Source organism: Lissotriton helveticus, chromosome 6, assembly GCF_964261635.1.
Source record: "Lissotriton helveticus chromosome 6, aLisHel1.1, whole genome shotgun sequence".
In the NCBI taxonomy this organism is placed as follows: Eukaryota; Metazoa; Chordata; class Amphibia; order Caudata; family Salamandridae; genus Lissotriton; species Lissotriton helveticus.
The window spans coordinates 235,365,478-235,377,972 of NC_136067.1; the positions used below are offsets into that span (position 1 = coordinate 235,365,478).

The 12,495-nt window shown below is 44.4% G+C and overlaps 1 protein-coding gene across 1 annotated transcript in view; it reads right to left on the bottom strand.

Annotated features, from left to right (window-relative positions):
* LOC144762241 (uncharacterized) overlaps positions 1–12,495 on the bottom strand; it is an 875,873-nt gene that overhangs the window by 812,783 nt on the left and 50,595 nt on the right. The window contains exon 3 of the mRNA XM_078647384.1: positions 11,858–11,961. Within this exon, the coding sequence (XP_078503510.1) occupies positions 11,858–11,961 (104 nt within the window). The remainder of the gene's footprint in view (positions 1–11,857; positions 11,962–12,495) is intronic.

Here is a 12,495-nt window from a genome sequence, read left to right on the forward strand (position 1 = left end):
TCACCTCACTCACCCTCGCTCACCCTCACCCTCACCCTCAACCCCTCACCCTCACCCTCACCCACCCTCAACCCCTCACCCTCAACCCCTCACTCACCCTCACTCTCACTCACCCTCAACCCCTCACCCTCACTCACCCTCACCCACCCTCACCCTCACTCACCCTCAACCCCTCACCCTCACTCACCCTCACCCTCACTCACCCTCAACCCCTCACTCACCTCACTCACCCTCACACACCCTCACCCTCACTCACCCTCACTCACCCTCACCCTCACTCACCCTCACCCTCACTCACCCTCACCCTCACTCACCCTCAACCCTCACTCACCCTCACCCTCACTCACCCTCACACACCCTCACCCTCACTCACCCTCACTCACCCTCACCCTCACTCACCCTCACTCACCCTCACCCTCACTCACCCTCACCCTAACTCACCCTCACCCTCACCCTCACTCTCACTCTCACTCACCCTCAACCCCTCACCCTCACTCACCCTCACTCCTCACCCTCACTCACCCTCAACCCTCACCCTCAACCCCTCACCCTCACTCACCCTCAACCCTCACCCTCACTCACCCTCACTCACCCTCACTCACCCTCACCCTCACTCACCCTCACCCTCACTCACCCTCACCCTCACCCTCAACCCCTCACCCTCACCTCACCCACCCTCACTCACCCTCACCCTCACCCACCTCACCCTCACTCACCCTCAACCCTCACCCTCACTCACTCACCCTCAACCCTCACCCTCACTCACCCTCAACCCCTCACCCTCACTCACCCTCAACCCCTCACCCTCACTCACCCTCAACCCCTCACCCTCAACCTCAACCCTCACTCACCCTCACCCTCACTCACCCGCAACCCCTCACCCTCACTCACCCTCACTCACACTCAACCCTCACCCTCACTCACCCTCAACCCCTCACCCTCACTCACCCTCACCCACCCTCACTCACCCTCACCCACCCTCACCCACCCTCACTCACCCTCACCCACCCTCACCACCCTCACCCTCACTCACCCTCACCCTCACTCACCCTCAACCCCTCACCTCACTCACCCTCACTCACCCTCACTTACCCTCACTCACCCTCACCTACCCTCACCCTCACTCACCCTCACCCACCCTCAACCCCTCACCCTCACCCTCACTCACCCTCAACCCCTCACCCTCACTCACCCTCAACCCCTCACCCTCACTCACCCTCAACCCCTCACCCTCAACCCCTCACTCACCCTCACTCACCCTCAACCCCTCACTCACCCTCACCCTCACTCACCCTCACTCACCCTCACTCACCCTCACCACCCTCACCCTCACCCTCACTCACCCTCAACCCCTCACCCTCACTCACCCTCAACCCCTCACTCACCCTCACCCTCACCCCCTCACCCTCACCCTCACTCACCCTCACCCTCACTCACCCTCAACCCCTCACCCTCACTCACCCTCAACCACTCACCCTCACTCACCCTCAACCCCTCACCCTCACTCACCCTCAACCCCTCACCCTCACTCACCCTCCACCCCAGGTAGTATGTTCAAGACCAGTTTATTCAGTCTTCAGATCAGGTTACATATTAGATTACTCCAGCCAGCCTAGTGTGGTACCAGCCCCACCAGGAGCAGCCTGCCTAGCTGCTCAGCCCACCTCCAACAGCCACATTCACCCACTCAGTCACCCAGGCATTCCACGCATCACAGGCACACCAATATTCTAAAACAAAGACACACTCTGGCTGAGCAGCTAGAGGCAGCAGGGCTAGAATACATGTTATTTAATTATGTAGGATATAACAGTCTGACTATCTGTGTTGGGCCAGTGAGGAAGGAGTGGATCCATTCCAGGACTTTGTCACAGATGCCAGCATCATGTAGACTTGTGCATAGGGTGTGGTGGGAGACGGTATCGAAGGTGGCCGAGAGGTCCGGGAAGATCAGGGCTATAGTATCGACTAAGCCCGATTAGGACACGGATGTTGTCTGTGGCAGCGAGGAGGGCGGTCTCGGTGCTGTGGTTGCTTCAGACGCCAGATTGGGAGAGGTCCAGGATGTGGTTCGCTTCGATGAACTTGGAAGGCTGGGCGTTGATGGCCTTCTCGATGACCTTGGCTGGGAAGGGTATGAGAGAGATGGGTCTGAAGTTCTTGAGGTCCGACAGGTCCACAAAGGGTTTCTTCAGTAAGGTGTTGATCTTTTCTTGTTTCCAGTCTTCCGGGAAGGTCGTGGAGTTGATGGAGCAGTTGATGGTGCAGGAGAGTTCTGGGGTGATGGTGTTGTTTGCTCTGTTGAAGATTTGATGTGTGCAGGGGTCTAAGGGTGCTCCAGAGTGCATGCTCTTCATAATGTTTACAGTGTCATCTGTAGTGTGGGGGGCCAAGTAAGTAAGGTCTGTTGGGTTTAGGCACAGCAGAGTATGCTGGTTGCGTGTGGGGTGGGATGGTGTTGGGTATTGAGGCTGTCAAAGTTGTCATATATATCCTTGATCTTGCAGTGGAAGTAGGTGCGGAGGTTGATGCTGAGGTCTTGGGAGGGGGGATATCTGCTGTCTCTGTGCTGGGTCTGGCAAATTCTTTGAGCATGGCAAAACGTTCCTTGCTGTTGAGTGCATTGGAGTTGATCCTTTCTTGTAGGGCCACTTTCTTTGTTGTTCTGATGAGGTGGTGGTGTGCAGTGACGACAGTCTTGAAGGCTGAATGGTCTTTCCGGGTCTTGCTGCTCCTACATCTCTTCTCAAGCTGTCTACAGGTGTGTCTGTACTGATGAAGGGCGGGAGAGAACCAGCTGGCTTTCTTGGAGTGTCACTTGCTTGGGACTTTCTTCAGGGGAGCCAAAGTGTCAGCGCAGTCAGAGAGCCATCAGTGGAGTCTTGGATGTGGATGTCTTTCCCAACTACTGACAGTTGACAGGGGATGACAGTGGAAAACATGCCACTCTGGGAATGACTGTCACAGAGCTGCTGTGAGTGTGGCCTCATCTCTCCACTCATTTGTGAGCAGAGAGCCCAGCACTGGGCAGGGTGGGGGGCATAAAGGCACAGAAGATGGTGGGAGGCCAGGTATTTTTTTAATTTAGACCAGGGAAGTCGAGGGTTGAAGATAGAGTTGAGTGGGCTGGTGGCAGGACAACAGATTGCATTTTATTTTTATAGGGGAGGGTAAATGCACAGGATGGTGGATTGAATGGGCCAAGTGTTATTTATTTTGTATAGGGGAGAGGTAGGGGGGCATGTTGTGTACTGATGCCACATTAATAGTCTGCTCCTGCTTATCAAGTTGACAGCAAGAACAGATAATTTGAGGAAAGGGGTATATAACATACAATTGTAGAGAGGGGAAATGGGGATGTTTCTCACTGTGAGGTTCTAACTGGTAACAGAAGCTTCATTTTTGTTCTATATGTGATATCACTATATGATATCACGTAGCTGCCATTGGTGGCAACTATCACCATTAATCACAGTTAGCACTGTTACTCATCTTTAATTCTATTTACTACATGCTAGTTGTGACATCAGTAGTCACCTGTAGTAAGACTATGACGTAGCTTAACAAAGATACTAAGAAAGTACATTGGAGTTGTGACTGCGAAAGCCAACAGACACCGTGAAAAGCAGGTCAAGGAGTAACAAAGGAATACATTTACAACTACTGTATAACCAACGAAAATGAAAAATAGCTTTTCAGCTCTTCTGAACTGATTTCTAGTAGAAAGCGCTCATTTATGTGAGCATGTAAAAAGTTTGCAGGACTAATGTTAATTGATTGAAAGCCAGAATCTTGATTCATTGAAAAACAATATCAACCAATTACTATTTTGTAAAGTGATATATTAAACTACATGTTTTTTCGGAAATTATTTAATTGAATATTGGTGTGTTTAAGTTCGTTTTCTAGTGTCTATGTGTTTAGAATAAAATCCCATCTGGCATACATTAAAAGGATATTGCAAGTAACCTTATGGAGGAATTCATCCTCTAGCCACATTCTTGTATATGGGGATGGGAATTCTCGCTGTTTTTTGCAATATCTTTATAATGTACAAAATACCGTATTTTATCCTATTGGTATATACATATATAGGCTAAGACACTGCTTTTATTGTCTCTCCAGTCTCATGAAATAAAAAAATATCATAAATATAAATTGTATGTGTAAATATGTTCTTAAATGGTATTTGGCCAGCCCTCTTCTGCCAATAGTCTCTCAACTGACCATCTCTAAAATCTAGGTGGATTTTAATATTCAGTCAGTTGGCCTAAACCCCATTTTTGCAATTTGAACTGAAAGTAGAGAGTGTAAAGCATTCTCAGGTTGAAGATGAAAATATTGATGTACATTACTGAGACAATGTTATTTTCTTTTTGTAGTGCGTATATGTAAATTACAGAATCACCCACTATTTTATCTGGATCTACATCAGCCTACAATAAGAACAAGCATTTGCAATGCAATAGGTCTCACACAGTTTTAGAGTTAAAGCTACTGGTGTAATGGAAATGTTTCCCGCGATAGGTGGGATGGTTTGGCGGGTGCAGAAGATTTGCAGCAGTCTCCAGTTCCTAGAAGTGGGTAGGTGAGGGCTTTGGTGCTGAGCAACAGCAGATGCTAGGGAGCTTGTTGTCTTATAGGCAGCGACGGGCGGGACGGTACAGTGGGCGCCAAAGCTGAAAAAGCCCTGCCATGAATGAATGAATAAAAAGGCTTTTTTAACGTGTATGCCTACCTGGGGGAATCCCAGAGCTAGTAGCAGTGCAGCTTCAACTTATTAGGGAAACAAATAGTTTTTTAACTGCTTTCGGAAGGTCAGGATTTTTGGCGAATACCAAGAGGCGAAAGATTCCACAATTTGGCAGCATTATACGAGAAGCGACGCCCTCTGCTTCATTTTTTTCTTACTTTTGGAAGTACCACCAATTGTTTATTATCTGACCTTAAAGACCTATTGGAGTGATAAGGTTGAATAATGGATCTGATAATGGGGGGGCCTGTGTTTTTGATACACAGCGCCTTAAACCAGATTCTTTCTTTTTTTATATTTTTTTCTTGAATAGGCAGCCAATGAAGCAATGCAAGCGCAGGCTTGGCTGAAAAGCGCTTGGAAATATTCATATGCAAAAAAAACAATTGATGGACAGAATGCAGAGCAAAGCCATACATTCACCCCAGTACAGAGATCTGGGCCTAAATCCATAATTTTTTGCTCACCATGCCATTCCAGTTTGGACCCAGCCATTTGCAAATCAGTCTTGACCCTGCGCCCAATGGGAACAGTCCAGCCCGAACTGCCAGGCCAGGTTCTCCCTGGACTGGAAACAAACATCCTAGGACCGGTTTCGGGCTTTCAGCCAGCATAGCTTGACTCCAGTGGCATGGAGAGCACGGTACCCACGTCTGGGCATACCAATCACATTCGGGATGAAAAATGCAAAAAGAACAATTGATGGACAGAATGCAGAACAATGTCATACATTCACCCCAGTACAGAGATCTGGGCCTATATCCATAGTTTTTTTGCACATCATGCCATTCCAGTTTGGACCCAGCCAGGGAGGACCTGGCTTGGCAGTTCGGGCTGGACTGTTCCCACAAGCAACAGGGTCAAGACTGATTTGCATATGTCTGGGTCCAAACTGGGGTGGTGTGGTGAGCAAAGAAAATTTGCTTTAACCCAGATCCATGTAACTAGGGGTGAATGTATGCATTTGGGGGCGGGGGGTGATATCCCCAAGCAGCTAGGCCAGAATGATCTTATACTCAGCGTGGTGGAATTACCCAAGAGCATCAGCTCAGTCTTAGCTCCATTCAATTTTAGACACAAGCTGTCCATCTAATTCAATACCTTTTCAAGGCATAAGGCTAATCCTGAGCCTGAGTCCTCCTGTTAATTAAGCGAAACCACCAACTGGGTATAATCAGTGTAGGTGATGATCTGAATGCAAAAGGTGTGACTACTTCTGCCAGGGAACTCATATAGAAATTGAATAGAGTGGGGCTCAGGGGAGATCCCTGAGGCACCCCACATCAAAGGGGCATTTGCTTAGAGGTGATTTCTTCTTCAAAGACTACAAAAGATCTGTCCTCTAAAAAGGACTGTAGCCATTTTAACGCTCTTCTGGCCACTCCTGCCTTCCTAAGTATTTGGATTAACAGATGGTGGTTCACTGTATCGAAGGCTGCGCTGAGATCTAATAGAATAAGAGCAGCGCAGCCCCCCATCCAATATTTTCCTGGGTTCTTCCCCCACTGTCAGGAGTGCAGTTTCTGTGCCTTGCTGTGGTCTGAACCCAGTCTGTGAGGGGTGAAGACGGTTGTTATTTTCAAGGAAGGATGAGAGAGTCTGGTTTACATGCTTCTCAGCTAATTTACCAATTCCTAGTAGTAGTGAGATAGGGTGATAGTTGGCCAACACCTCAGGATCAAGGTTAGGTTTTTTAGGAGTGCTCTAACCATTGCCTGTTTCCATCGAGGGGGCACTATTCCTGTTACCAATTAAGCATTTATCACATTTAAAATTACCAGGGATACATTTTCAGAAATTAGGTTTAAGATGTTAGGGGGGGCAATATCTGATGGTGCTCCAGATTTAAGTTGACTGAGAAGCCCTAGAAAGAAGGTCAGACTCAGGGTGGGGATAACCTCCAACAGGCAGTCTCCATCTTGGGCTGTCACGTCAGGTGGCAGTAAAGTTTGTAAAAACATCACCAGAGGAAAGGAATTGTAGATACTTTGTATTTTATCAGAGAATAATTCTGCAATTTAGTTGCAGCGAAGAGGGATGTCCACAAAGGCGATGGGGAGAGGGGGGGGGGCAGGAGAAGTTAGGAGAGATTTTGCAACCCAAGAGATTTTGTGTGGACAATGTGCCGCCAAAGTGATTCTCTCTTCATATTGGAGAGCTTGGGCAGCTTTTATTTCAGATTTCTAGATCCTTATGGCCTCTCTGTATTTGATTTTATTAGTTACTGAAGATACTTTCCCAGTAATTTTCCATCTTTTTGCTGGACTGTTTAAGCTCCCGAAGTTTAAGCATGTACCAAACATTATGATGAGATTGTGCTTTATTGTGAGCCCATGTCTTTGGTAGAATAGTTTCAAGAGACAACTCTAACCAGCTAACTAAATCCTCATTCACAGTGACAGGGTTAGTTTTGAGAATGGGAACGGAATCTTCCAGGATAGTCACCCAGAATTTTGTAGGCAGTTTTGACCAAACGCATACATGTTTGCTGGTTTTCTCAGCCGAAGTAGTAGCCTCCTGTGCTATTCCCAAAAATGGAATTAAATATTGGTCCCTCCTTGACCAAAAGATTGGAATATTCGAGAAAATGGGGTCCAGTAAATAGCCTTTACAGTGGGTGGGGCCTTCAACTAATTGAGTAAATTGAAGCATCTTCAACCCCTCTACTAATTGCAATATGGGAGGGAGTAGGATATCATCAACATGAAGATTAAAATCCCCTAATGGGTAAAATTGGGGACGGAGCAAGCTGGATTGGCTACAATATCAGGACGATCCTTACAGAATTTACCTAAAGGGCCTGGAGGCCGTTATACCAAAATCCCTGAGAAAGTCCTGACATGGGAGATGCCTAAGGTAAAGTAGATGCTTTCAAAATCTGGTAGATGATTTATAGTGGAGCGGCAATTAAATTTGTTCTTATAAATAATGGCTATTCCACCTCCTCTACCTGTGTCTCGGTCCAGCCTCTGTATTGCGTAGCCTGGGGGAAGGGCTTAGACAATAACAGGGTCAGCATCTTTGTTCAACCAAGTGTCTTTTAGGAAGAGAACATCAAGGATCTGTTCTTCTAGTAAAAGGTACATTTCCAATGAGTGTTCTGACAGTGAACAGCAGTTCAGTAAGAACATTTTAATAGCCTCCTTGGTAGGCACACCAACGGCCAGAATTTAAAACGGCAGTTACAACAGTGTTTAATGAAATTCTCAGGTGACATAATGTGTAAAAACTTGGTTCTTAGAACTCCTCTATAAGAGTTAAGCTGCTCCGCGGTATAAATGAGCTTTTCCCCCAACAAATCGGCAGGGGTTCTAACCCTTGGCCCCCATTGGGCGCAGACGGGCATAGACAGGCTTGCCTTCGGCACGCCTTCGGCGCGCCAGCAGCGCACCCACTGGGCGGTCACAAAATTGGCCCCTTTTAAAGGCTAAGCGAACGTGCCAGCATTAGCAGTCTAGAGCTCTGACCTGAGACTCTTGCCGCTTGCTAATCAAAAGCCCCCTCGAGCATTGAGTATAAGTTAGAAAAAGCAGCAACCTCGGAGGGGTAGTGGGGTGGGCATGCACTGTTGTGGGAGGGGTGATGTGGTGCGTGGAATGGCAAAGCGAGATTAAAAGCAGCACAGCAGAAGCCACAGCTGAATAGGCACTGACATGAATAAGTAACAACATGGGAGGGGTGGTTGGTCAGGCATGCACTGTTGTGGGAGGGGTGAAGCAGTGTGGAAACGACACAGGTAGATTAAGTGACGGGCCAAGCTGAAAAATGGCCACAAAGGTTTCATAGTAGGAACACGAGCACAGGCATGGGATCAAAAAAAGTGATTTTGAAGTTTGGGAAATAACGTGAAACATATAAACACATATAACAGTGGCAGTCCTCATGAGACGACACAGAAGGCCAAAAGGAGGTACTAGTAAGTCTATCTACCAATTAAAATCAGGCATTTAGAAAGGACAGAAAGAGAAGCCAATTGAAAACATGGTTGTTGTGTAAAGCCCATACTTTAGTACAACATGCCTTGCAGAGCAGAGCGTTCACTGCCCATGCTCGACCTACAACCCAGGGGTGCCAATGAAGGATCTTCAAGATATTTAACAATTTTGAGCATACTACACTAATTTCGGAGCTTCCAGTTTCCTTGATAACAATTTTCAAAAATGTACTTTCTATTTGAACTTCAGTGTATCTGAATTAAAATAGATTTATGATATAATATAAAAAGTGGCACAGATGTCAACAGGACTTGGTGGAGAAATGACCTAAAGAAGTAGTGATACAAAGCCACTGCTATTTGGCACTTGGGGGCATATTATCAAGAAAGGGCGATACATTATTGCCGCTTTTATCGGCAGGAAACTGCCATTAAAACTGCGATAATGGGCTTGATAATAGGCCCTTGTGAATTCCCATAGAAGCCCAGGTTAACACCAGAACATGAGCTTCAATGGGAATTCACAAGGGCCTAATATCAAGCCCATTATTGCCGCTTTAGCGGCAGTTTTCTGCCGATAAAAGCGGCGATAATGTATCACCCTTTCTTGCTAATAAGGTCCTTGGTTCGTTAGCCTACATGAGAGTTGCTGAATTCGGTTCAGCTTCCGGTGTCATTGGAACCGCTACAATGAAACATTTCCATCACATGTGAACAATACTATCAGTCTTTGATCAGAAGCCAAGAATAGAATGTGCCTGAGCTGCTTACCTCTTCCTTACAGAAGAGGCTCACATCCAGATATTTCATCATTTGGCCATTACTTTCCATCCATTTGTCAAGGCGCACATCTACACCATTTTTTCTCCTCATGCTTTTTTTTATATTGTTTGTTTTCAGAAGGAACATATTTATTGTGCAACCCCAAGAGCATTGTAACAGTTCAATACCTGAAGAACCAGGGGCCTACTGATAAAGATATTTTGGTATATGTGAAAATTTACTTTTACAACACTCTTTAATGGATGCATGTAAGATTATGTAAATCAGCCTCAAAGTGTCAATAAAAGTGCTTAGATGGCATTTTCATTTATATTTATACTAACTGTGTATGAATATTCCCTCAATATTCTCATCGTATTACTATTTTTAGATTTTTTAGGGACAATTCAAAAAGGCATGTATGTGTATGTAAAACTACCACAGCCCGCAATGCTTTTGTGAAGAAGCACCTTTCATTTAGCATTAAATCTAAATTGCTGCTACAGAGTGATCTGCCATAACAGAACATATGATCCTTTATAGTGACATGTCTTATCCTTAATAATCATATTTCCTTATTACAAAGAAAAATCCAAAGTAAAATCCCTTTTCATTTAACCGATTAACATTTGTTAATTTTTATATCTTTAGTTTATATGCTGCATGCTGGCAGGTGAATGCGCCAGAGCAGTGGTCACACAAAATAGAGTGTAAATGTTTATCAGGATACTAGCTGTACCCGACCATGTGTTGCTGTGGCTCAGTCTGGTTAAATGGAAAAGAAGGAAAAGAGTAAGCGCACGTTTCTAATATGTTAAATTTCACAACGCTTGTGGGTATACAATAGTTTTTGTTGTTCCATTGTCTGTGCGGATATAGAGATTGTCTAGTTTGCCAACACAAGAACACGCAAAATATAATTGTCCATGTGAGAAGCAATCCGTGTCTAGATCTAAACCGCACAATTCTAAAGATTGGCTTGAGCTTTTAAAAAAAAAAAAATTATAACAAACTTTATTGAAAGCCACAGTTTGTAGTACATGTATCATAGCAAGTACTCAAGGTATTTTTGTTTTTGGTGCTTGTTATGCAGTTTTTACCGATATCATTTTGATACAATTTTAAATCACATCAGTTAATGTAACAGAAACAATCAGTACAGATGGTAGATATTGTACACATCCTTAATTTATAACATGTAATAGAACCGCAGGTTGCGGTTGCATCGTGTTCTTTTAAATTATGTTGCAAACTGAAGCAACTCCTCCCCCCTCCCTCCACCCACTTCCTGGTCTGCCACCCTGACACCAACTGTCCATCCTAATATATGTAGACTATTGTCTCTGTGTATCCCTTGTAGTTGTTGCACAGCAACCAAATCGATAGGGTCTGTTTGTGCTTTCGATTAAAAACACGCGCGTATTCGACACAGGCGTATTCGAATCCAACGTTGTGTTTATAAAAGCACGCGGGTATTTGAATCCAACATTGTGTCAAAATTTCAAAGCAATCGGTGAAGAACTTTCAGAGATTTAAGATTTTGAACAAACAAACATTTACAGTTTTTGTTTGTCTTTTCGGGCTTTCGATTAAAAACACGCACGTATTCGACACGCGTGTTTTTACGAATCCAATGTTGTGTATATAAAAACACGCGTATTCGAATCCAATGTTGTGTCAAAATTTCAAAGCAAACGGTGGAGAACTTTCGGAGATTTAACATTTTGAAGAAACGAACATTTACATTTTTATTTATATAGAAGATTACTCGACAGAGGTACAGTCTGAGCGAAGGTGGTGTACAGAAGTGAAAAACATTTTACCAGGAAAGCTTACCGGGGAAGAACTGGATTTTGCCAATAAATGCAAGACACACTGGATTCATAAAAGGCCGGGGTTGGGGGGTGGGGGAGGATTAATTTTAAATGGATCCACAAAGAATCCCTAGTGTACATCTGAAAACCTGCAACATTCCTTTATTTCCTGGAGTTCTTCACTCAGTAACAATTATACACACAGAATTTCCACCAAGTGGAACATTTTATAAGCTTTAAGGGCTGTAAAAAATTTCTTCAAAATTACACTAAATTCAAACCATTGAGCAGGAAATGCATCCTCACATCAATTTTTCAAATTTCAAACCTATACCTCTGTCAGTTTGTAGTACTAATTTGCAGTTAAATCTGTCTTCTGTAGGTTGTCATGCAAGTAACTAATTATGCATGTTCTATGGCTCTTTGTATGTTTTAGTGAAGGCAATCCTTGTAAGTATTGTACAGTGGTCATGTTCAACTGTCCTTATATAACAATTTTTTCAAAGTTATTCCTACTCACAAAAGGACAATGAAAGCAAAAATGTTCCAGTAGCTTAGATTAAAGTATGCAAATAAATGTGAAAGAACACCTACTTCCTCTTCAAATATCCTTTTGTATCTATTATATTTTTCGGATGATTGATCATTTAGATCCGCTGTAAACGTTTCTGAGATTGTAAGTTGCATGTTGATTTTGGCTGCAGATTTAAGGAAAAAGAAGTGAGTGACATGGACGGTTAACCATCTTTTCATATTTAAATGTATATGGAGCATCATTCTCAACATTTTGCAACAAATGTATAAAACAAACACACACACCATGACATATAATATATATATATATATATATATATATATATATATATATATATATATATATATATATATCTCTCTATATATATTACCTACTGGCGGTCGCCAGTAGGTAGTTATAGTTAGGATTGATTTCCATAGGAAAATCGCAACATTCTATTTGGAATAACTTTGGCGCCGGTTGAGGAATCAGCCTGAATTGTTCAGCAACTTTGCCACGCGGCTCTCCGCTCCTTCCCTGAAAGTTTGGGGGGGATTCGTTAAGCGGGGGCCGAGATAAAAGGGGGTCCCAAAACGTGTTTTCCCCATGTTAATTTCCATAGGGCGGTCTGTCGCACTTTTAGCTCGAACGGCTGAATGGATTTTCACCAAACTTGGCAAAATTGTAGGGACTGGTAGCCCGATGTGCCTTTGCTATG